This window comes from Protopterus annectens, chromosome 7.part0 (genome assembly GCF_019279795.1).
Source record: "Protopterus annectens isolate FY-2018-M chromosome 7.part0, PAN1.0, whole genome shotgun sequence".
Lineage (NCBI taxonomy): Eukaryota > Metazoa > Chordata > Ceratodontiformes > Protopteridae > Protopterus > Protopterus annectens.
In genome coordinates this window covers 1,377,527,667-1,377,554,498 of record NC_056739.1, presented here as the reverse complement: position 1 = coordinate 1,377,554,498, position 26,832 = coordinate 1,377,527,667, and the positions used below count along the sequence as shown (strand labels likewise).

Below are 26,832 nucleotides of genomic sequence, written 5' to 3'. Positions count from 1 at the left end.
CTTTCTAATATTATGTTCTTCTATTCTTGTGTTGCAGTATTCATCACACGTGGGTCTTCTCCTCTTGCTACCCGAATGTCCAGCCCAGTATACAAAAGTTTTCAGTCATAGTATGGTGCATGGGATGTCTGATGTGGCTAGCACAATGTGGGACATAAAAGTGACATCTGCACACACCAGCCCCCAGAATTTCTCAGCCGCCAGTCGAACGTCAGGTCTTCCTTCCATTCCGGTCGTCTGATCTCAAGAAAATCAGATAAGTGCCCCGTTGGGGAACCTTTCGGTCATTTTATTTTATTTAATGCCTGTTCGTGTCATACAGAAAGGGCAAGTGTAAGTGTGGCTGTCAGATACCCCATAAGGGTGCCCACGATTAGTGTCTCTGTTTAGGATGGTCACAATACCACAGGGCCTGCTCCATTTATCAGGCGTTTGTACCCAAAACCTTACACAGCCGTCTGCATGCGCTCAGTCTTTATTTAGAAAATCAACGACTTAAGCAACTAGCGTTGGGTAAGGAGGGTCCTGTTGATGTACCTACCAAACAGCCTAAAAAGAAGGCCAAATCTTCCAGGCCTACCTCTACCACTGTGCCTCCTGTGTCTAAACCTTAGCCTGTGGCCGCCGTCGGCCTGGTAGAGGATCCGGGCTCCAAAGCTTCAGATTTAGCCGGTACCTCCATGGAAGCCACACAATCCCGTGCAGAGGGCACGTCTGAAGCTTTACTGACATCATTCTGTGCCACCAGGGGGGACCAGTGATTACAGTAGGTCCTACAGATCCCTCCAGTTCTTTACAGTCGCCGATTACAGGCCTTCCTCCCTTTAAACGCTGCTAGGCCTGTAAAGAGAAAGGAAAAAAGGCAATGCATCCCTTCCTCTTCTGAAGCATGTCTGAATGGCAGGCCTTCAACTAGAGTTTGTTCAGTGTCTTTATGGCCTTGCAGTCTTCTACCACAGGGACTTCTATGATCCCCCTCCTACTCTGAGCCCTAGGCCTTGAACTTCTGAACCAACCATTATGGAAGAAGAGGATTTCTCTGATTCCCCATCTGAGGAGTCATTGTCCTACACCTCTCAACTTTCTTCTCCCTTGGGACATGACTCCCCAGCTGAGGATTTGACCTTTGGGGAAACCATTAGCAAGATGAAAGAGCATTTTAAGTGGGAATCCTCTGATATGACTTGAGGTCCAAAAAAGGTATTCTGATCTCATTCAGATGGATTCCCCAACACCTTCTGCTGTACCTCCAATTCTGCCTGGCTTCCTGGATGCCTTCTCTGCATCCTTGAACCCTGACTCAAACCTCCTGCTCCACACAGGCCGGATAGATTTTATAAAGTTCCTGAATCTGCCAAGTATCTGGTAAAATGTCCTGCAGCAGACCCGGCCACTATATCCATTTCCACAAATAAGGCATTTAAACTTATGCCCACCACCGCCATCCTCCCTACTGACAAAGATGACAAAACCATGGAGCATCTGGGTAAGAAAATCTACACTTCTGCTACTCTGGTCTTCAAGGCTACAAATTACCAGACACACATGGCTAAAATATGCCTTATCCTTCCAAGGAATTGACTGATGCACCAGATTTTGCTGCCAAAAGTTCACTGTCTTCCCTTCTGGCTCTCACATCACAAGTCACCAGGCACTCCATAAAGTGCAGTCATGATGCTACTGAGACCTCAGCCAGGTCAGCAGCATCAGCAATCTGCCTTGAAGATACTCATGGCTATGTCTCCACCCTATTCCAGATGACTTTAGGGCTAATCTCATTGATGCCCCTCTAGACAACATAGCCTTGTTCGGTTCCAAAGTGGCTGACTTAAGTCACTACAGGGAAAGGGGAAGGAAATGCAGGATTTAAAATATCTGCTAGTCTCTCCATCCCAAAATTTCCAAAGAAATTACTTTGCTAAAACTTGGATGTTCTTCGTGTTTCACTGTTGCAGTCATTACATTTGGGTAATCTGCTGGCAGGTTGCCCTCAGTCGGCCTGAATTCCAAGGTCTTGGGTCCTGCATTGTTTGCTGTCTCCTCTTCCATGACTTCAGGTCATCAGGGGTATAAAACAAGCAGCCGATGCCATTTTCTTTAGTCTTTCTTGCCGCGCGGTGCCCGAAGCAGAAGCATTTGGCAAGTGCCGGTTGGCCGACTCCTGAAATATTCGAGTTTGAGTTTCAGAACCAAAGTCTTCACTAAAGTTAAGTACCCCATTGGGGAAGCTTTTTTCTTGCTCCTTACTGATGTCAGAAAAAGTTAATAATTGTATTACTTGTGGGAAGCAAATGCCTCATAAGGATTTCCATTTATACTGTATTCCTTGCCTAGGCCCTGATCACAACATGCCTGGCTGTCGGTTTTGTGCTAGATTTAACCAACGCACTATTAAGCGTCTGTATAGTTTTGCCTCAAAGTATTTTGGAAACAGATGCAACTACCCAGAAATGTCGTCTGATAGCAATCCGACTACCGGAGTACATAAAAAACGCAAAGAAAAGGACAGAGAGAGACCATTGAGGTCCAAAACCGACGAAGCTTCTCCTAAGCCAGTCTCCGGTTCGCCAGTACTCAGTGAGGCACTTTCGCAGCCCCTGATACCCGCTACTTTGGAGTCGCAGGCCCCTACCGGCACCCATGTGGAGTCCAGCATGCCATGAGATACTCAAAAGTATTGGACCCACGGATGAATCTCCCTCTGATGGGTTCGGAGTCGCTGAGCAGGCACCGGCTTCTGGGGGTGTATTCAGGCCTCAACATTTTTATATCAAACCAACGACAGCTGCAAAACCAAAGACAAAAGCAACTTCTAAAACTAAAAAAACTGACTCATGAGCCACGTGCACAGGCCTCTATGCCTAAAAAATAAGAAGTTATGTACTCACCATAACGTTCCATCTGAGTAGGTAAACTTCATTTGTCAGCAACCTATGGGAATCTGATCAGACTTCGGATCCGAGCCGGCAGTTTTCAACAGCTTAGATCCGAGCTCCAAGCTCCTCCCCCTACCCATAATCCCCTGCCAACCCTGACTGACCTCAGATCGAGTTTGCCCAAAAGCAGATACTGCTTGAAGATAATTACTCTCAAATATAAAATAGGTAACACACCGTGTAAACCAGAGTATGAAAAAACATCCGAAGGTGAGGGGGCAGGAGGGAGGGACGGTTGCTGACAAATGAAGTTTACCTACTCAGATGGAACGTTATGGTGAGTACATAACTTCTTAATCTGAGGTAGTTAACTTCATTTGTGCAGTAACCTATGGGACAGAGTCCCCAGCTACATGAACCTTGGGCGGCCTTCATGGAAGGATGTTCCGGAGCACTGCAGAGCCAAAGGATGCTCTCCCTCTGGAGATAATGTCCAATTTATAGTGATTGATAAAGGTATGAGATGAGGCCCAAGTGGCTGCCTAGCAAATATCATCCAAAGAGACTCTAGCTCTAAAGGCCACAGAGGGTAGACATAGAGTGGGCATGGACTTCCTGAGGTGCGGGCCTGCCAGAACTTTCATATGCTAAAAGGATACACTGTGAAATCCATCTAGACAGCATGACTTTAGACATAGATTTACCCAAGTTAAATTTGGCAAAGGAGACGAACAACTGGTCAGATTGCCTATGACCAGATGTCATGTGGATGTAGAAGCGAAGTTGTCTGTGCACATCCAGTGAGTGTAATTTGTATTCCCCTTTGTTTTGGTAATTAGGAAAAAAGACTGGTAGGTTAATGGACTGATTAATATTCGACTCAGACGCAATCTTGGGAAGAAAAGAGGGATTGGTCCTGAGGTAAACTCTATCCTTGTGAAAAGTCAAGTATGGGGGTTTTACACAGAGGGCTTGTAGTTCAGAGACCCTTCGAGCAGAGATGATAGCAACAAGAAAGGCAGTTTTCCATGACAAGAATTTAAGATCTACTGAAGCTGCAGGCTCAAACGGGGGAGGTGTCAAGGCCTGAAGCAGCAGCGTTAAATCCCAAGGAAGGGACTACATCCTTCACTGAAGGTCTGAGCAGAAAGGTGCCCTTCAGAAAGGTCTTACACAATTTCGTGATGATCAAAGGGCCCAGTTCATTTCCCCGTGATAATGAGAGATAGCTGCTAGTTGAACCTTGACTGTGGAGGAGCTAGCCCCCTGATGAAACAGCCCTGACAGGAAGTCTAATACAGCGGGCAAAGGAGCTGTGAAAGGATCCAAATTTCGACGTTCCGCCCAAATGGAGAACCGCTTCCATTTGCTACTATAGATCTTTCTAGTAGAAGGCTTGTGCGCTGCTACTAGGATAGCTTTAACAGGGGAAGAGATACCGGGAGTCCTAGCTACGAGTGGAACTGGAGCAGCCAAGCTGTGAGCTTGAGATTGTCCAGGTTTGGGACTGGGAGATCTAGGGGGTGGGATATTAGATCCGGAAGGGGATCCAGAATCCAAGGAGGATTCACCAGATGAGACCAAAGGTAAGGGAACCAGGCTTGAGGCCAGAATGGGGCAATGAGGATTATCCTGCTCCCCAACCAACTGGCTTTCTGCAGAAACTTTAGCATCAGAGGAAGAGGAGGGTAAGCATAAAGTAGACCGGGAGGCCAAGCATGCACCAGAGCGTCTCTTGGAGATTCCGGGGGGGGGGGGGTGAGAGCGAAGTAGTCGTAACATTTTGTGTTCGAGGGAGAGGCAAAGAGATCGCAACAGGGTTGACCCCATTCAGCTAAAATCAGATTCGCTACCTCGAGATTCAGAGACCACTCGTATGGTAACAGGATGGTGCGACTTGGTCTGTCCGCTAGGTGGTGGACCGCCCCGGAATGTGCGTTGCTATGAGAAAACGGTTGGTGGAGATCGCCCATTACCACACCCTCATGGCCTCTCGACAGAGTTGGTAAGACTTGGGTTCCTCCTTGTTTGTTGATGTACCAGACATTAGACATGTCTGTCTGAATCGCAATCGTTCCTACAGGAAGAAGGTCCTGAAGTGCTTGCAACGCCAACAGCACTGCCCTCGTCTCTAGGACATTGATATGCAATGAAGTCTCCGTGAGGTCCCACGTGCCTTGGACTGTCCTGCCTGAACAATGCCCCCCCCACCTGAGGTGGGAGGCGTCCGTGGTCACAGTGGCTAGGGGAGGGGGCCATAGAAAAGGGGCGTCCTTCCTGGAGGTCCAGAGATTGGAGCCACCATAAGAGGGCCCTCTTGCAAGCCCTGCTGAGAGGAATGGGATGGCTTAGGATATTGAAGAAAGGACCACTGGACTTGGAGGGTCCATTGTAAGACCCTCATGTTCAAACGCGCCATTGGCAATAGATTGATTGCCGCCACCATTGAACCTAGAGCCCTCAGGACCAATTCTGCTGGAGGAGCTGGGGATTGTATAATGGCCCACACATGTAGCCTCAGGATTCGTAGCCGGTCCATGGTCAAAAAGGCTAGGAGCTTGTTTGTGTTTAATCTGGCCCCTATGAAGTCTATGGTCTGAGACTGGGCAAGAGACGACTTCTCTATGTTGATAGTGATCCCCAGCCGGGGAGCTAGAAGAAGAAAGTAGTTTCTGGCTGCGCAGAGTAGATGCCTTGTCGGGGCGGTCAGGAGCCAGTCGTCCAGGTATGGGAAAACCTGAATTCCCTGGAGCCTCAGGTGGGCCGCTATCACCGCTGACACTTTGGTGAACACCCTGGGGGCTGTGTTGAGACCAAAGGGGAGGACCCTGAATTGGTAATGACTGGCTCCTAGCCAGAAACGGAGGAACCTTCTGGATCGCCTGTCCATCAGAATGTGGTAGTACGCATCCTTGAGGTCTATAGAGCACATCCAGTCATTCTCCCACAAGAGGGGGAGAATGGGATTGAAGGGTGACCATGTGGAATTTCTCTTTGTTTACTGAGAGGTTCAGGGGGGAGAGGTCGAGGATTGGTCTTAAGTCCCCCATCTTTTTTGGCACCAAGAAGGACCTAGAGTAAAAACCCGACCCGCACTGGGCTGGGGGGACGTGTTGGATGGCTCTTTTTTCCAGCAATTGTTGGATTTCTGTTGCTGCGGCCTCCCTCTGATTGGGTGGGACATCGGGGCGGTATCTGGAGCTGCATGGGTAGAGAGAGAAGGGGATCTGATATCCTCTGGATATGATGCGAAGCACCCAGCGGTCTGTCGTGATGGATTCCCAAGCTGCTAGGTGCTTCGAGAAACGCCCCCCGACTGCCTCCAGAGTGGAGCAGTTGTCAACCCCTCAGGGGTGTTGCGTGGGTTGGTCCGAGAAAGGTTCTCTGGATCCAAAGTTCCTCGGGCCCCCTCTGCCTATAGGGCGGCGTCCACCCTGCCCTACTCTGCCGCAGAAGGGCTGGGAGTCCGGAGCGTGACGGAACTGTTGTGACTTCCGGAACCACATGTTCTTCTGTCCCTTTTGGTTCTTGGAGAAGGACCTCTGGGGAGCAGAGAAGCGGACTCTGGCAGACAACGCCTTCCCGTCCTTCTCGCTCTGGACCAAAGTATCGCGAACGGTTTTGCCAAAAAGGGCAGAACGTGAAATCACAGTGACGGAGCCAGGCCTGACGCCTCATGACGAGGCCCGCTCCACTGGCTCTAGCGGCTCCTTCCGTGGCATGGGACAGTAGCCATATAGAGGTGTTTGATATAGATCGGAGAGTGGCCATCCGGGTGGAGTGCAACTGTTTGTCCGACGACATGGACTCGGGGGGGGGGGGACGCGACACAGCGTACTCTTTGATAAGGTCCCGCTGCAGTCGAAGAACATGTGCCATGTAGTTCAGCGACCTCACAGAGAAGGTAGCCGAACTAAAAACCCACTTCCCTAAATGGTCCATCGACCAAGACTCCTTGCTCGGGGGGTGGACCGAGGGACTCTCCTGAGCTAGTTCCCTCTTGGTGGCCACTGCCACCAACATGGCATCTACAGGGGGACCCTTACTGCAATGGGACTTGGAGGGGGGGGCTAAGAATTTTATCCGGGCGCTTGGGGACTGGCTCCACAGTGTCCGGCTCCTTCCATGCCCTGGTAGTAATCAAATCTACCAGGGGGTCGGCCGGAGGGGACACCCAAGAGGTAGACAGGCCTGCTTCAAACGCCTCCAGGAACATGGATTCGTCCGAGGTAGGCTTTGGGGCAGACCACCCCCCCCCCTTATACTGAGCATCTCCATGATGTCACCAAAATTGACATCTTCGGGGGGTGATCTTGGGGAGCCTTCCCCTTCCTCCAAATCAGTGTCCTCAGTCAAGGACTCGGGGGAGTCCAGGTGCCTCCTTTTTCACTTTCGCTTGTGAGGAACCTCCTCGGGGGGGGGGGGGGTGTCCGAGAAGGTCTCACCAGCAACGTCTTGTTCCAAAGGAACGACCTGGGACATCCAAGCAGGCTGTCTCTGGGGCCGGGTGATGGAAGTCTGGCCCAACAGAGGAGTGCAGGGTGGAGCCGTGGCAAGGGCCGGGGGCCTGGAATCTCTCGACAGAGCCCTCTCCACCACGTCGAACGCTGAGGGAGAGCTGCTCTCTCTGGGATCCGAAAGCAGACCCTCACTCGGATCCGACGGACGGATCGGGGTCGGTGCCGAAGCGATCGGATCCAAGGGATCAGCATGCTTCGACCTGGATGGAGCCGAAGGCATACTGATAACCCCCTGATCCGAAGCTCAGCCCTCGGCTCCGAGAGCTCGGATCCGACAAAAATGGACCCAACAGAGGGAAGTGTCGGCGCCGAAGTACCCGAGACAATCGGCGCCGACACACCCCCGGCTCCGAAGACTCCGAGCCCGGGAAGCGGGATAGAGAAGGTGCTATCGGGGCAAAGAAAGGGGTCGAGCTCCCCCCCCCGGAGGGGGGGAGGCAGGAGCACTCCCATCTGCAGTTGGGCCTGGAGGAATCTTCTCATCATCCGGTCCAAATCTGCATCCGTGAGGCTTCGGGTCGATCTCGATGAGGCCACTGAGGCGGGACGGGAGTGCCGCCTCGATGACCTCGAGGGAGATCGGGTCTCCTCCTCCTCAGGACCCGGTGAAAAGCAAGGAGACCGGATCCGAGAAGGAGACCCAGAAGTCCTGGAGGGAAAAGACCGCTTAGCCGGGGGGCCGAAGCGGAGGCCTCGGCCCGCCGCTTGTGGTGTTTCTCCCTCCTTTTCTCTTTCCTAGCCTCCCTCTCCTCCGGGCCTAAGGCGGGAGGTTGAGTCCCGGCCGGGGGGAGGGAAGCAGGAGTGTCAGCCGCCGCAGCGGGAGCCACAGAAGGACCGGAGGTAGAAGCCGAATCCGGGGGCAGAAGACCCGCCAGAATCAGCTTAGACCTCCGGTCCTTAAGTGCCCTGGGGTTGAACGCCGCACAAATGGAACAACCAGAAGAGAGGTGCTCAACCCCAAGGCACAGCATGCACCGTGTGTGGCCATCCGCCGGGGACAGCTTATGGCCACACTCGGTGCACTTAGAAAAAATAGGCTTTGGGGCCTCAGACATTTTAATTAAAGAAGGACAACCACACACGTTAGGCCCCAAACACGCACACACAACCCTAACGGAACCACAAGGGAAGGGGGAGGTTAATTACAAAAAATATAAAGTTAAGCTAGGGAGGATTTTAGTCAAAAAGGGACCTGAAAGCACTCGCAACCAAGTAGGTTAGAAAAGAGAAAGAAAGTTAAATTAAGTTAAATTTTTCTCACAAAAAATCTCAACGCCTGGAACTCAAGATCGAGCTGCTGTTGGTTAAACCGCGGCAAACTAGATCTGAGGTCAGTCAGGGTTGGCAGGGGATTATGGGTAGGGGAGGAGCTTGGAGCTTGGATCTAGGCTGTTGAAAACTGCCGGCTCGGATCCGATTCCCATAGGTTGCTGCACAAATTAAGTTAACTACTTCAGATCAGATGATCAAAATGGGTGAAGACCTTATTACCTTGATCAGAGGTTCCCATCCCCCTTCAGATAAGAGGCCTAGGCAAGACGCTGATTATGAATCTTCAGATCAGGTTTCTATTTCTTCTGATCAGGAATTATCTATTCCCCCCTTTGAGGATTCTGATGCAGAGGAGTCTATACCATCTGCATCACCTCCAAAGGATTATTCATGTGGAGAAACCTTGTATACTTTGAGGGAGCATTTTCACTGGGAGAGTCAAGATTTCTCAGAATCAAAAAAGAGGCTCAGGGATTTCCTTCTCCCTCAGCACAGGCCTTTAGCCATACCCCCTGTTTTAGACATTGTGGATGATGTGTTTTCGGAGTCGAGCTTGACCCCTGACTCCTTACCAACGGCTCCCAGCAAGCCTGACGGATATTACAGGGTTCCTGACTCTCACAAAGTTTTATGTAGAAACCCTGCTGCTGATCCTGAAATTGTTTCACAGGGTCCAAAGGGAGTTAAGGCCTCAACAGCAAAAAATCCTACCCCCTCTGACAGAGATTCCAGAGCACTGGATAGATGGGGAAAAAAGGTTTATACATCTGCAACCTTAATAATTAGGGCCTTAAACTGCCAGTTTCATATGCTCAAGTATCAACATATTATGGGATTGCTGAAACAGAAACTGATGATTTCTGAATGTGCAGAAAGTAAAGAATTGCAGGAATTATTGCATGCAGCTGAACAGGTTGGAAAGCATACTTTGCAATGTGGTTTTGATTCTTTAGAGGCCTCCTGCAGGGCCGCAGTTACTGGATCTGTGATTAGGAGGCATGCCTGGCTAAAGGAACAAAATGTGCCTGATCATGTTAAAGCTAAATTACTAGATGCACCTTTAACAGCATGATACTCTGGTATTAAGGCAGAAGAGGTTTTAAAGAAAATGGAAGACAAAGCTAAGTCTATGCAACTGTAAAATACTTCTTACAAGTGCAGCCACCAAGATTCAGTAGACACTGGCCTACAAAAAATTGGTCCTTTCCTGTGTCAGACAGAGCTCAAAGGGGCAAATCCAGATGCCCTAAGGGTTCCAGATACCAGGCACAAGATTCATGCAGGTCAAAGCAATGGGGCAGTTCTACCTCCAAATCTGGAGGAGATGAAATGCAAACCTACAGGAAACAGTCCAAATGACTTCCCTCTGCCTTCACCAAGCACTTATCTTTTGGCAGCACCCTTAGGGGGAAAATTAGCACTTTTTGCTCAGAATTGGCAGTTAATAACCCAGGACAAGTGGGTGCTAAACATAGTATCACAGGGACACAGATTCCATTTCCATACTCTGCCAATGGCAAATGGTTGGCCAGATCCGCCAAAAATCAATGGGCAGAGGCACAGAAACAGGTTACATCCCTCATGGATATGGGGGCCATTCAGCCAGTACCAGAACAGGAAAAAGGACAAGGTTTTTACTCAAGACTGTTCTTGATACCCAGAAAGGACAAGGCCTAGTGGCCAATACTGGATTTATCGATTTTGAACACATACCTGGACATTCCAAAATTCAAAATGCTGACTTTGCAGCAGCTTCTGCCCATGCTGGGCAAGAATGGTTGGCTAGTGACATTAGACCTAAAAGAGGCATACCTCCATGTCCCAATAAGGCATTCATGCAGAAGATACCTCAGATTCAAGGCTGACGTAATGCATTAACAATTCTCTGCACTGCCCTTTGGCTTATCTACTGCGCCCAGGGTCTTTACAAAGTGCCTGGCACCCATAATTGCATTTTGCAGACAAAGTAGTATTCAAGTATATCCTTACTTGGACGACTGTCTCATTAAAGCAAAGAACAAGGACATTTTTCTTCAACACCTGGCGTTTGTGAAAAGGCTTCTAACATGCCTAGGATACACAAACGAAAAGAAATCACAGCTGGTACCCTCTCAAAAGACAACATTCCTAGGTGCAAGCTTGAATACAACTGCCTAGATGGCTTACCTCATGCCAGACAAGCAAAGGCAACTGACTACTTACTTCAGACTGGCAACAATAACCCAGTTATCTGCAAGACAAATTCTGCAGGCTTTGGGCTTCATGGCATCCTGCATCCTACTGATTCCATATGCAAGACTGCATATGAGGAAACTTCAATGGTACCCAAAAAGTTTATGGAGTCAACATTGTCACAGTCTGGAAACAATGATTCCTCTCATTCCCTGCCTACAACAGGAGTTTCTATGGTGGGCAAAGGCATGTCACCAAAACATAGGACGGGCCTTCACTCTACCACCTGCCAGCCAAACCTTAACAGACGCATCATATTATGCCTGGGGGGCCCACATGGTGGGAAGATGCATTCAGGGCATATGGACCCCCAAAACAAATGCATCTACATATCAACCAGAAAGAGATGCTAGCTGTTCAAATGCCCTGACACCCTTCAAGGACTTACTTCATCCAGGACAACTACTGATAAAGACTGACAACACCACGGTCATGTGGTATATAAACAAGCAGGGGGCACGCACTCATACCCCCTTTGCAGATTAGCCATGGCACTGTGGGGCACAGCTTTGACTTACATCTTCAAGCTCAATTCCTGCCAGGAAAGCAGAATACTCTGGCAGACTATTTAAGCAGAAACCTTATGGACCCTCACGAGTGGAAACTAGATCCACTAGTCTTCAGCATAACAAAGAAATGGGTGAGCCCAGACATGGATCTATTTGCCTCCCCTCAAAATTATCAATTGAAAAGATTCTGCACAAGGACTTTATCACAGACAAGCATGGAAAGTGGACACCCTATCCTTCAGTTGGAAAAATCTATCAGTTTACGCCTTTCCACAACTGCCGCTTCTTCCCAAGGTCCTCCTAAAAGTTAGACAGGAGAAACCAAAGATGATGCTAATTGCCCCGGACTGGCCCCGCCAGTACTGGTACCCAATCCTAAAGAACTTGTCTCAATACCCAGCTTGGACCTTACCTCAAAGCCCTCAACTACTGTCCCAACAAAACAATCAGATCCTGCACAATCAGCTCCAGACACTGAACCTGGCAGCATTGCTGATCATGTAGTTATACAAACAACTCCTCTCAGTAAAGCTGTGATGGATGTCATTTTGGAAGCCAGAAGGCCTAGTACTAGAAAATCTCATGCTGATAAATGGAAGAGATTCTGTGCTTGGAATCAAGCACAAGGAACTGATGCAGCAGAACCAAATATTCCTCAGATATTACAATACTTGACTGAGATGCTTGACAAAGGCCTCGGTTTCTCATCCATTAAAATCCATGCCTCTGCCATTTTGGCTCATTACAGTACAGATCCACCAATCTTTTCTCATCCTTTACTAAATCAGTATCTTAGAGGAGCCAAAAAATTAAGGCCTCCTAGAAGAGCACCAATACCTGCATGGGACCTCAATTATGTGTTGGAAAAGCTCACCCTGCCTCCATTTGAACCAGCTGCTACTGCTGATATAAAATTCTTATCATGGAAAACAACTCTGCTGCTAGCAATTACTTCAGCAAGAAGAGTCTCAGAGCTACAGGCCCTCATGGCTGTGGAGCCTTATCATATTTTACCCAGACCAGGGTGTCACTGAAGACAAATCCAACATTTATGCCTAAGGTGGTTTCCAGTGTGACACTCAACCAAACTATTCATCTGCCAACCTTTTGTCCAAATCCGCATAACAAGGGGGAGAGAATTCTGCATTCCTTGGACGTACACAGACAGCTAAGATCCTACTTGAGCAGGACTAAAGCTCTAAGAAAAACTGAGCAATTACTAGTGACATATGCTGCAGGATCAGAAGGAAAGGCTATTTCAAAGCAGACTATTTCAAAGTGGATAAGCCACTGCATTCGTTTCTGCTACTTAACACCATGGCAAACCTGTGCCCAAGAGCATTAGGTCTCATTCCACCAGAGCTGCAGCTACTTCAGCAGCCTTTCTCAGAGGAGTACCAACTAAAGACATTCTAAAGGCTGCTACTTGGAGTTCTGTTCACACCTTTACAAAGCATTAACATTTGTCTCTCTACTCTTAAGTCCAGGGCAGGCTTTGCCACTGCAGTTCTGCAGGGCCTTATAGCCGCCCCTAATGCAGTTTAGCTCCAACCTCTCAACCATAGCTTTGGGATTCTACCCAAATGTAATGACTGCAACAGTGAAACATGAAGAACATAGTACAGTTGTGTACACTTGCTGTAAATGTAGATGTTTGAGTGTATTCACTGTTGCAGTCCAGGTTACCTGCCCGCCATCCCCCTTTCATTCTGGAGTTTATCTTTCCTTCATTATCTTCTGCAACCTATGTGGTGTATTTGCTTGTAGATGAAGGTAAAGTTTATATTGATGCATGTATATATATATTTTTGCTACCTTTTTGGGGGCACCTGACATCTGGGGCAAGAAAAACTAAAAAAAATGGCGTTGGCTGCTTGTTTTATACCCCTGACGACCTGACATCATGGAAGAGGAGACAGCAACTGACGCAGGACCCAAGACTTTGGAATTCAGGCCGACTGAGGGCAAGCTGCTAGCAGATTAACCAAATGTAATGACTGCAACAGTGAATACACTCTAACATCTTCATTTATGGTAAGTGTACACAACTGTACTTTTATTAGAAAACATTCTCACCCTGTTGCTGCTCCTAGGTCTAGAAGGACTTCCAGGAAGCAACCCCAACCTGCTAGAGCTTCCCCCCTTCTAGTCAGAGGCCACCCTTTCAGGACGGGCAGGTAGTATTTGACTACCTGCCATCTCTGAAACCTCAGTCCCCTCCCTTTCTCCCTGTCACTACATCTCCTTCACTGTCTTCCTTAGTGGACTACCATTACAACAGACAAATTGGTCCTTTCAATCATTCAAGATGGTTATTTTATGACCTGGCTTATGCCCCCAAAGCACAAGGGTATGCCACAACCCCCAAAACAACAGCTACACTTATTGCAGCCAGTACTACAAACCTTGCTGGACCAAGGCACCATCGAAGCAGTGCCACTGGCTGCAAAAGTGTGAGGTTTCTACTCCAGGATTGTCTTAGTTCCAAGAAAAGACAGTCCCTGGAGACCAATCCTGGATCTCTCAATCAGTCTCTTCCTTCATGTTCCTATCTTTAGGTTGTTGACATTGCCAACTCTTTTCCCACTTCTGCTTCCCCAGGGATTCATGGGCACCTTAGATAGTAAGGATATCCATCTTCACATCCCTGTCAAGCCCAGCTTCAGAAAATACCTGAGGTTTTCCGTGGGCCCTTCTCACTTTCAGTTCTCTGCCTTTCCCTTTGGGCTCTTCACTTCATCCAGGGTATTCACCAAATGTCTGCCTCCAGTTATTGCCTTTTGCACAACAAAAGGAATCCAGATATTTCCCTATCTGGACGACCTGCTCATACAGGCAGACTGGAAAGACCTTCCAGCGACACATTCTTCTTGCCACTTCCCTCCTATGGTCCCTGGGTTTTCAGACCAACGTCCCAAAATCCCAACTGAAACACTCAAGACATTGTTTTCCTGGGCTGCAGGATTCGCACTGACAAGGTGGAAAGTTTGACAGAACACCTACTTCTGGTCCTTCAGGCAACAGAAATGACAGCAAGGCAGTACCTCAGGCTCCTGGGCTACATGACAGCCACTATCCCCATGTTACCATTAGCAAGACTCCATATGAGAAAGTTGCAATGGTACCCAAGGTCAGTCTGGACCCAGCACTCACACCCCTTGCAGTGTAGGATTCCCCTCCTACCCTGCCTCAAACTAGAAACCCATTGGTGTTTTGAAGCAAGTGAACCTCAACCCAGGTCTTCCCCTCCAACCACTTCAACCCAGATCTTCCCCTCCAACCACTTCAACCCAGATCTTCCCCTCCAACCACTTCAACCCAGATTATGCACACATGCTTCAGACTTGGACTGGGGAGCAACTCTGGGCCATCTGAAAGTGCAGGGACTGTGGCTAGAGCCACACAAAAAAGAACACATTAATGTCAGGGAAATGAGGGCAATTCTCGTGGCCCTTCGGGCCTTCCAAACCTACCTGTGTCAGGGACCTCTAAAGATCTTTACAGACAATACCACAGTGCTGTGGTATCTCAACAAATGGGGGGGGGACCAAATCTTACCTTCTTTGCAGATTAGCTCTCCAAGTGTAGGAACTAGCTGCCTCCCAGTGAGTTCCACCTGCAAGCTGTCTACATTCCTTCTCTACAGAATTCCCAGGCAGACTCCCTCAGCAGATCTATCACAAACAACCATGAATGGATGCTGCACAGAGATGTTTTCTTGGACCTGGTTCACTGTTGGAGTACACCCCAAATAGACCTGTTTGCCTCCTCCATCAACAGGCAACTTCCTTGCAGCTGCACCAGACTCCCACACCCTCAGGCAGTGGCAATAGATGCCTTCCCAATCTCTTGGAAGGGAAAGTTTCTATGTGCATTCCCCCTTCCCTCTTGTGCAGAAGGTCTTGCTGAAGATTCAACAGGACAGTCTTAAAATCTTGTTGGTTACTCCCTATTGACCAAGACTGTACTGATTCCCCCTAATACTACAACTATTCAGGGGCAATCACTGCAAATTACCCCTCAGAGTGGACCTCCTCACACAGCACAAGGAATCCCAAATCCAACCACAGTGGCAGTCACTGCACCTCACCCCGTGGCTGATAGGATTCTGATCCCCTTCAGACACCTTTACAATGAGGACGTGCTCACTGTCCTGCAGGAGGCCAGGAAACAAAGTACGAGAAAATCTTACCTTTCTACATTGAAGAGATTTTCTATATGGTCTCTCAAAAGACAGTTGGACCCACTTGCCAGTGAGAACTCTCTAGTTCTATCTTACCTGTGAACTTCTGCAGACAGGATTGGCCTATTCTTCCATTGAAGCCCACTTGTCTGCCATTTCAGCATGCCTGCCTGCCTCTGGATCCCCCCTGGTGTCCAGACTGCCAGCTAAGTTATTCCTTAAAGGGGTTCTTCACCTGAGACCTCCCCAGCAAGCCATCCCTGCCCCCATGGGACCTCAACTGTGTTTTGGAAAAGCTTAAGCTGGCACCTTTGGAGCCAGCGGACAAAACTTCCTTAAAACACTGCACATGAAAAACTATCTTACTCGTGGCTTTGACGTCAGTCAGAAGAGTCTCAGAGCTTCAAGCCCTCATGGCTATTCCTCCCTTGCTGGTATTCCACACTGACAGGGTTACTCTTAGGACCAACCCTCCTTTCATGCCTAAGGTGGTCAATGATGTTTCCTTAAATCAAGCCATCCACCTTCCTACCTTCTTCCCTAACCCACAGGGGGACAGTGAGAGTACTCCATTCCCTGGATGTGCACAGACAACTCAGATTTGTACCTCCATAAAACCAAATCCATCAGACAGGCTGACCAGCTGTGTCTCCTTCCATCCCAGGGCCCTAGGGAAGGCAGTTGCCAAACAAACCAGTTCATTCTGGATTTCCAAGGCTATCACCTGCTACCACTGCCACGGGAAATCCCTTCAGGGTACTATTAAAGGACACTCCACCAGGGCTATGGCCTCCTTTGGAGCCTTCTTGAGGTTTGGACCCCTCTAGTATCCTTGAAGCACTTGGTCATGATTGCACACCTTCACCAAACACTACACGTTCGACCATATTTCCAGAGTGGGCTTTGCCAGGGCTATCCTTAATGGATTCCTGGAGACCGCCTCAAGACCTCCACCCACTCCCTCACAGTGAACTTTGGCACTCACTCGTGTGATGAATACTGCAACATGAGAATAGATGGACCTGGAAAAGTGTAAAATCTTACCACAACCATCAATGTCCTTCTCTTCCATGTTGCAGTATTCCTTTCCACCCACCTACCTCTTATTATGCAGCATTTCCCCTTCTGGATGGCACAGGGCTGGCATTTCCCTTACTAGGACTGGTTCTGACTGTGGCTTACAGTTTTGAGGGCTGGTGTGTGCAGATGTGACTTTTATGGCCCACGTTGTGCTAGCCACGTCGGACGTCCCACGCACCATACTATGACTGAAAACTTTTATATACTGGCTGGACGTTAGACCCATATGTGATGAATACTGTAACATGGAAGAGAAGGACATCTCTGTTTATGGTAAGATTTTACACAACTTTTCTTTCTTTGTGCAGTATGTTTATTAAGAAATTTAAAGTGGTGGGCAGGGATAATTGTAGTATGTATGACTTTTTTTTGCAAGAGTAACAAAGGAGTTGGTTTGTTTAATATGTAGTGGCAGTTTCTGGACCAGTCCCACTGTTTACCTCTCATCATGTTTTACTGTGTTTAAACATTCATTAGTCTTACAGAATGGACAACCTGTACTTCATCCGTTATCCAAGTCAAAGTGGCATCCTCCGGCAGGGTATTAATGTGCAGGTAAAGGACATTTTCTGAAGGAATGTCTGAAACTCAAATATATGTCATTATTGACTTCATTCCTCAATGATTAGCAGCAACCCACAAATTGAGTAGGGGACCAAGAAAGGTAAATATCTGGACATTTCTGAAAATGTATTTTGGATGTAAAATACTTTCACCAACAGCAAGTTTGAAACATTAGGTGAAGGAATTATTTTAAATTCAAAATATACAAAAAAAAAAAAAAAAAAAAGTAAAATGCAGTTTTTCAGACAAACCATTCTCTAAATGCAGTAATGTCCTCCAGGGTGTGTCTTACTGTGTAAATAATACCCTTCCAGGTCTGTAGAGGTTCTCCTTGTGGTGTCAAGCCTCATAACGTCTTTGGACGTATGTTATTTACACAGTAGTGCACACCCTGTTGGCCATTATTGCTTGTTTAACGCAGTCTACATAACACAGTTGCTGTTCTCCTGAAGTCTGCACAGTTGCTGAGATAGAGTTGAAGACATTTCTTTAAGACTTGGATGTAAAACTCAGAAAAATAAGATGCCACTTAAAAACAAAACACACACTGGAGCCAGAATAAATTTAGCGCTTTTGTCCCGTTTATTATAGAACTTCAGAATTACAACAGTGTTTCTATTAAAGGTTTATTTGTTTTAATTATTTCCGTTATAGCGAGTCACCTGTATCAGAAGCAGAAAGTACTCAAAGCACCAACATGAAAAATAAACATTCTGAAGATGATATTGTGGAATCAGAAGGTCATGAGGTGAAAAGATTAAAATTTGACAGAGGTGGTGGCTCAGAAGAGGATGAAACAACAACACTGAAACCTTCATCCAGTGAGAGTTCCTTAGAAATGTCAGAAGCTTGTGAAAATTCTTCAGAAAGTATGGATGGAGATGATGACAGCAGGAAGTGCATGGCACAGTCTCTTTCAGAAGAAGAAGGTAATTTTTTTTTAAATGGCCTAAATGTCAGTCTAGTCATCTTTTACTGTGTTTGCTAGGATATCTGTGCAAGAAGATTCAATTATAACACTGAATAAGCTTGTGTTTTGTGTTGGTCAGACCAGTTTTAATATTTCAGTAATCAGCTCAACAGTTTGCAGTTGAGCTGTTTAAAACACTTTATAGGTACTGCAAATTTTTGTGCGTGCATTGTACTGCTATGGATGATAGTTTATTCTAATAGTTAATGATTAACCATTTTCCTTATTTTAGCTGCCCACTGATTACTCACCTTTTCTGTGTTCCCCTTTAGTCTTAATTCCTGCCGCTGACTATGCCTCCACACCATCCAGTCTTTTTTTTTCTACCCTTGGTTCTGTCTGCCTAAACTTAATACAACATTGTGTCTCTGAAACTCTGAAATGTCCCTTCCTGCTGTTTTTCTCCTCACCTTATTCCGTCTAGCACCCCTCCACACAAATTACCAGTACATATCTTTTATTTTTACCTATCTCTGCCTTTTTGATGAGTAATTGTAAATGCTTAATGTCGTTTAGAACCAGAGGCTAGAAACATTGTGCAGATGACCTCTCTTCTTTCTTATCGAGTGCCCACCTTTACCCCACCATTTATCTAGCTGTCCCTTGGCCAACCCAAGCCTTTTCTTTACGTGTCCTATCTTTTTGTGATAGAATGATACAACCAGATGCCCAGTTACTTTGCTTTCTCTCTATTCTTAGGGATCTGTATGTTCCCATCCCCCAGTCATTAGGAGGATTCCATCTTCTTAATTCCCCTTTACCCATAGAGCACCACCACTGATTACAGTTCATGGAACTTTCACCTTGCTTTACTACCAAATAATGCCTTTAGTAAGTTAAACTCAATAAAATACTTTCCCCCTAAAAATGGTTATTGCAAGTTTTTTTGTAAAAATATTGCCTAATAGTTGTTCAGGTGCATATTTTTCCTGTAGCCCCATAGTGCCCCCATACCTACATTTGGTATGTGTACCCTCTCGCACACATAACCTGAACTTTTGTATACAGTAATTTTATTGTCTCATAACAGTGAAGAAATGAGAAACTCCCATTTTAAGCCTATAGTGATCTCGGTGACTCCCACTGTGCCTTAAAACTTCAGATTTTTGACTACATTTTGTACCTTTAGGAATTGAATAACTTTTGCTGATCACCTGCAGGGAAACTCATTACTTACAGTAGTCATCCACCAACAACTTAGTTTACCTGTTTCTTCCCACTCACCATTTACCCATTATCCCTATAATATGTCTTTCTACTGCTTCAGTAGTGAGGAAAATTAAAAGGACAAAAAAGCATCCTTTCCTGGTTATTTAGCTTCATTTTCCTGGTTAAAATTGATTTCTGTGTCACACTCGTGCTGTATTCTTGACTTTCTATTTGGTTGTCTCCTCCCAAAGTTGATTTCCTTCTACTCTTTGTTTAGGAAGCCCGATTTGCTCAAATCAGAAGTTTTTTTAAACAATTCATTTTCCTGTTATTAAATGATTGTATAAAAGATTTATGTTATAGTATTTCTATTTCTCCATTTACATTACATACATTTCCAGTCACCTTGACATTAACAAAATTCATCTTATTCTTGTGGTGCTATGCTTTCATTGCAGTAGTTTAATTATGCAATACTCCTACTGACTGATTGTATTTATTATGGAGAGAAATTGTATAAACAGTATCATTTAACTGATCAAATCCCTTTACTACTACATCAGTTGGAAAATCTATAATTATCTTTATATGCTGTTACATGCCATTTTATATCATTTCATAATTTGTCTAATCTCCTTTTCGTTATTGCTGTTCTGTGTCCCTTAAATTGTGGTGCTTTCTGCTGATTCTCCCCACAACACTTCAGCATATAAGCATTGTTGCATACTACAGTGTTGTGCTAAAATTCTACCCAACTTCCCTTAAAATATGATTTTTTTTCCACCTAGTTTCCTCCTTTATCCAGTATTATGTCATGTAAACCAGCAATCCAGTCTGTTATTTATTTACCTGTTTACAGCTGAACCCTAAGGGGATAACTTTAATTATTATGCCACATCTCCTTCAGTCACACCATAATTTCTCATGCACTCAGACATTGTGTATGGTGTAGAGTGGTGCAGACTTTAAAATAGAGGTCACCCACTGCAAAAATATCACCTTGTCCATATGTTAAAATAATCTAGTAGCTTTCTTTAATGTTGTGTAATTCTGTATACCACCCACATCATTCTCTTCCAGTCAGTAAACTGCCATTAACACAACCGTTTTACCCATTTCACAGTACTTTGTTTCCTGAGTCTGCTCAAACCCCTGCTTATTCACTCAAACTTTGTGTTTTACATCAATTACTGGTCATTGTCATGCCCCTGATTCAACCAGATGTCATCTGTGCCACCCTTCTGAATAACAGGCAGCGAGTCAAACATGGTTGCACTGGTTTCCCCAAATGCCTCAAAGGTCCTTGCTTTTCAGTTAGTAAAGCACAGTTAGCATAATTCTTTTCATTATACACAGTAGTCATTTACTGTCCATAATCAGTCGTCACATACTGTAATATGGATATCAGGACTGAACAATTCCAATTATATATTAATAGAAAAATAAAGCCTGAACAATTGCAATTATATATTAGTAGAAAAATAAAGCCGATCTGATGTTAATCTTCACGTAATTCTTGACAGCAGGTTTGATTCCAAACCCTCAGAACCGGGTCGGCAGTATCTTCAGCTCGTGCTCTCCAAACTCTCGAGTCAGACTCTACCCATAATGCTCCTCACAGAGATCACCTCAGATCTCGTTTGTCGCTTCCCAGACCAGACGTGTTCCTTCCATCTCTCAAGCTTTGGCAGTTAAATTGCAAGTCTTTTCAATTTTCTACCTAAACTCTCTACCTTTTCTATTTTTTATTAGTACTTCTACCCGCTCCTCCGTCCTCCTCCTAATTTTGTTTAACTGTTACTGTTGGTAATCTGTCCCTTACCATAGTTAAGTGCTCCTTACTTTTTATACCTTTGAGGTATTTCTTAATACCATAGTTGGTATTATTTTCCCCTTTTTTCTTTCCTTCTGTCTTCCTTATCTCATCGCCAATAATGGCTGACCAAAAAGTGCATCAGAAAGAATCTCCCTCAAAACTTTCAAGGGGCACCTCTGGATTCAAGAGGTGTAGAAAATGTGAGGGTAAAATGCCCAATTCAGACGGGCACACTTTGTGTTTGTCTCAGCAAGTCATCTGGAAGAAAATTGCACGATTTGTCATGGATTCTCCTCCCGTACATTGACAGAGAAAGAACAAACTTATGTATGTCATGAAGAAATGCATGCACATGCAACTTATGCAATATCTCACCCAAAACAAACTTCTGTCCAGTATGCAACATGGATTCAGGCCAAATTATAGTACCACCTCAGCCCTCCTGTCATTCTCAAACGTCATAAACCATAACTGGAACAACAATAAACTATCCTCAGCACTATTTCTCGATCTATCCAAAGCCTATGACATGGTAGACCATAAAATACTTATGAGAACCTTAGTCATTTGCTTTAAACAGTCAGGCACTCCAGTGGTTTGAATCCTATCTAAATGGTAGGCAGCAGGCAGTGCTTTGGCAAACCAAATTATCATCCAGCTTCCCCATCACACTAGGCATCCCCCAGGGCTCCATATTAGGACCTCTTTTTTTTCTCTCTCTTTACCAATGATCTCCATTCAGCCATCCCAGAGGCCATCTGCATACAATATGCAGATGACTCTACTCTAATTTGCTCCACAACCTCACCTGCTAACAGACTTACCTTAACCCAGAACACCTTCAACACAGTTGAAAACTGGTTCTCAAACCAACGCCTAATCTAAACCCCAACAAAACCAAACTGCTTATATTCTCCCCCACAAGTAGGTCCCCAACAACACCATTGAACATAATAGCAAGCAATGGCACAATCATCTTCCCAGACGCCCAAAACAAACTATTAGGCATTATAGTAGACAACAACCTCAGGTTTGACAAACACATAAATCAATCCATAAAAAACAGTCAATAAAAAACTCTGGTCAATATATAGGATCAAATCTTTCCTTACTCCACAAGCCAGAGCTGCTATTGCCAGATCCCTATCTACCCTTCTCTATGCCTCGCCTCTCTTCTCCAACCTGGAACAAATCTGATCTGAATAAGCTAACAACCTGCTATAACCAGAGTTGCTGCCGGCACTCCATATCGGACCCACCACTGCATCAATCTAAACCTCTTAGGATGGATGGAACTTCCCAACTTACTACAGTTCAATCAACTCATAGTAACACGTAAAGCCCTTAACTGCCCAGAAAAAAACCAGCATTAAAAAGCATAATCACCCCCTACAACAACAATCGCCCACTCCGATCCTCCTCCATATTACTGGTTCAAACGGTTAAAGCGAACCACTCTGCTGGTGACTCACTATTTGCCAACTCTGTTGGTAAAACATGGAACTGTCTATCAACAGACCTGACATCACAACCATCATTAGCCATATTCAAAAACAAACTAAAGAAACACCTCAGATAACACTGGTTATGCCCATGCTCCAGACCCAACTAGGTTTTTTTTTCTCTTCATCCCTACTCCAAGTCCCATCCTAAGCATACTAGTTTCATACAAAATAGGTCTAGCCTTTCCCCAATCATAGTGAGAATGGTCCTATAACAGGAAATGAACCTCAATTATCTGCTTTAGCCAGATTGTCAACACACAAACATTCCTAGCCAGAATTTGTACCTGATCTAGTCTGAATATGTCATGTAATGTACCCTTTGCAAGCAGTGCAACTACTGTATGTATATATCTGCTGTATAATATGCTCTTCTGTAACTACCAATGTTAAGTTGTCTATCTCGCCTTCATTCTTGCTGTTTGGGTTCGGAGCCGATCCTCTGCTCCGACTCGGCCATCTTCTAAAGCTCGAGAGCTGTTTACTGGCTCGAGGCCTCCCCGTATCCCACAATGCCTGGCACTAGATCCCCAGATCTCATTTGCCGCTTCTACTACGAGGTTGCTTTTGCTGGCTCAGGTCGTATTTTTGTCTTTTGATAGGTTTTATATAAAAAATTTTCATATAAATAGTTAGCGTTTAGTTCTTATTATAGTAGTTTAGTACTTTTTGTCTCTGTGTAGTTTTAGATCTATCCCATCCCCTTAGAAAACTCATTTTTACTGTTAGAGTCCCCCCCCTCTTTTTCTCTTCAAGGTAGCCGTTTTAGTTAGAGGCTAACCCTTGTTCTGTAAAATACCTTTTGTGTTTTCAGGTAGAAGTAGTTGTAGTATTTACCTTTTATAGAATATATATATATATATATATATATATATATATATATATATATATATATATATATATATATATATATATTATAGTTATAGTGTGTGTTAAGGTGTGGTAACTTTTTTTTTGTGTTTACGGTTCTTTATACTTGTTACGTACTGTTGGCCTTTTTTTCCTGTGATTTTTCTTTTTACAGGATGTCGAAAGATACTAAGGTATCGGGATTCAAGAAGTGTGACTCATGCTGTCAGAAAATGTCTCTGACAGATGGTCACACTTCTTGTGTCTACTGCTTGGGCGTCCTACACCTGCAGGACTCTTGTTCGGTGTGTCACGCCTTTAGTCCAAGAGTCCTGCAGGAGCGTAGGAATAAGTTAATCCTTAAAGGATTACTAAAACCTGAAGGGTCACCTGCTAAGACTCAGCCAGGGAAACCCTCCAAGCCATCGAAGCCGTCGGCTCCCAGCTCATGAATGTATGCGCTTTTTTTCTAAAAGCATCTTTGTTTGTCATTGTCAACCTTGGAGCTTTTCTCCCCGGGCCTCCGCTGAAAATGGACATATATCCAGTCGGACTATCCCGGTCAACAAATGTAAAATAAATATTCTAAAAGGGCTTTTGAAATCTCCTTTTCATGAGGCCATTTCTGGTTCCAAGGCGAAAACTAGTGACACAGGAACTTCTTCCTCCCATGGTTCAAAGAAAATATCTTCGTTGGTTCCAAGTGCTTTGGAACCGACCAAAAAACATTCAAAAATTTCTTCTGTACCGAAGTGTTCATCAGCACCAGAGGAACTGCCTACACCAACAAAATTGACTTGGGAGCAAATAGCTGCACATCGGTACCAACTGGTCAACCAGTACCTAAGGTTTTGCAACTGCCTATCCTCCCAAGATTCTTATTCCCCTTCTGTTAACCCTTTCAGAGATACTCCATTTGTGGAAGTCATATATAGAAATTCCTCCACAGCATCGGTGAGGTCTAGTAAGAGTCCATCAGAAGCTGACATTGAGGTTAGTGGATCAGCTACTTGTAGCGAGAGGATTACCTTCAGTTCTTAGTCAATCTGGCGTCGAAACTGTGCATCCTATGACCCCCTCTTGTCCTCCTCCTCCAATTCTGCACGAGCCTTTGGAGCCTTTGATTGTGACACTTTGGCTCCGACTGAATTGGTTCCGACAACCGTCTTGAGTGTCTCTGAGCCTTCGGCACCGGTAACCTAACTGGGTCGGGACTTTCTGGTCAGTTCCGAGATGCATTGTACCCTTTTAGATGTTCTTCGTGTTTCACTGTTGCAGTCATTACATTTGGGTAATCTGCTGGCAGGTTGCCCTCAGTCAGCCTGAATTCCAAAGTCTTGGGTTCTGCGTCAGTTGCTGTCTCCTCTTCCATGACGTCAGGTCATCAGAGGTATAAAACAAGCAGCCGACGCCATTTTCTTTAGTCTTTCTTGCTGCGCGGTGCCCGAAGCAGAAGCAGTTCGCAAGTGCCAGTCGGCCGACTCCTGAAATTTTCAAGTTCGAATTTCAGAACCAAAGTCTTCACTAAAGCTAAGTACCCCGTTGGGGAAACTTTTTTTTCTTGCTACATACCGATGTCAGAAAAAGTTAATAATTGTATTACTTGTGGGAAGCAAATACCTCAAAGATTTTCATTTATACTGTATTCCTTGCCTAGGCCCTGATAACGTGCCTGGCTATCGGTTTTGTGCTAGATTTAACCATCGCACAATTAAGCGTCTGTATATTTTGCCTCAAAATATTTTGGAAACCGATTTAACTACCCTGAAATGTCTGATAGCAATCCGACTACCGGAGTACACAAAAAAACAAAGAAAAGGACAGAGACAGACTGTCAAGGTCCAAAACCAACTAAACTTTTCCTAATCCAGTTGCCTGTTTGCCAGTACTCAGTGAGGTGCTTTCGCAGCCCCTGATATCTGCTACATTCGAGTCGCAGGCCCCTACCAAGACCCATGTGGAGTCCGGCACGCTGCGAGATTCTCTAAGTATTGTACCCACTGATGTCTCTCCCTCGGATGGGTCCGGAGCCGCTGAGCAGGCATCGGCTTCTGAGGGTGTTTTCAGACTTACACAGTTGTATGTAAAGCCAACCTCAGCTTCAAAGGCAAAGACTAAAGCTGCTCTAAAGACAAAGAAACAAGTACAGCATTCTCCTGGATAGACTTCCATGCCTAAAAAACAGGTGCTTAAAATGGCCGAAGACCTAATTACTTTGATCAGGGGTTCCCATCCCCCTCCTGATCAGAGGCCTAGGCAAGAGATAGAATATGAATCTTCAGATCAGGTTTCCATTTCCTCTGATTCCTCTTCTGAACATGAATATTCCCTTCCTCCCTATGAGGATTCTGATGCTGAAGAATCCTTCCCTTCAGCCTCGCCTCCTGAGGATTATTCTTTTGGGGGAGACCCTGCATACTATGAGGGAGCATTTCCATTGGGAGAGCCAAGATTACTCTGAATCCAAGAAAAGGCTCAGATACTTCCTTTTATTACCCCAGCACCAGACCCCTTGCTATTCCTCCTGTTTTAGACATTGTAGATGATGTTTTTACAGAGTCCGGTCTATCTCCTGACACTCTACCACCAGCTCCTGTAAAGCCAGACAGATACTACAGGGTTCCGGATTCTCATAAATTTCTTTACAAAAAAACCCTGCTGCTGACCCAGAAACTATTTCACAGGGTCCCAAGGGGGTCAAAGCTTCCACTGCAAAAAAAACCCTATTCCCTCTGATTAGGGATTCAAGGACCCTGGACAGATGGGGAAAAAAGATTTATACTTCTGCTACCTTGGCTGTAAGAGCTTTAAATTGTCAATTTCTTATGCTTAAATATCAGCAATATCTTATGTCACTGCTTAAACAGAAAATGTTGGCAAATTCAGAATGTACAGAAAACAAAGAAATGCAAGATTTATTACATGCAGCTGAACAAGTGGGAAAGCATACTTTGCAATGCGGTTTTGATTCTCTAGAGGCCTCTTGCAGGGCCGCAGTTACAGGTTCTGCCATTAGGAGGCATGCTTGGTTAAAAGAACAGAACCTGCCTGATCATGTTAAAGCAAAACTATTAGATGCTCCATTGCAGCATGATACCTTGTTTGGTGTTAAAGCAGAAGTGTTGAAGAAAATGGAGGACAAAGCTAAAGCTATGCAAACGGTGAAGGATTTCTTACAGGTACAGCCTCCCCGATTTAGCAGGAACTGGCCTACGAAGAATTGGTCCTTTCCAGTTTCAGACAGGCCACAAAGAGGCAGATCACAGCCCCAGGGCTCATACAGGCCAAAGCAATGGGGTGGTCTTGCCTC

The 26,832-nt window shown here is 45.6% G+C and overlaps 1 protein-coding gene across 1 annotated transcript in view; it reads left to right on the top strand.

The window, feature by feature from the left end:
• The window catches only part of PPP4R2 (protein phosphatase 4 regulatory subunit 2), a gene marked incomplete in the record, with an annotated part of 674,825 nt that overhangs the window by 385,937 nt on the left and 262,056 nt on the right, over nt 1-26,832 (top strand). Inside the window, 1 exon segment of the mRNA XM_044077974.1 lies at nt 17,891-18,165. Within this exon segment, the coding sequence (XP_043933909.1) occupies nt 17,891-18,165 (275 nt within the window).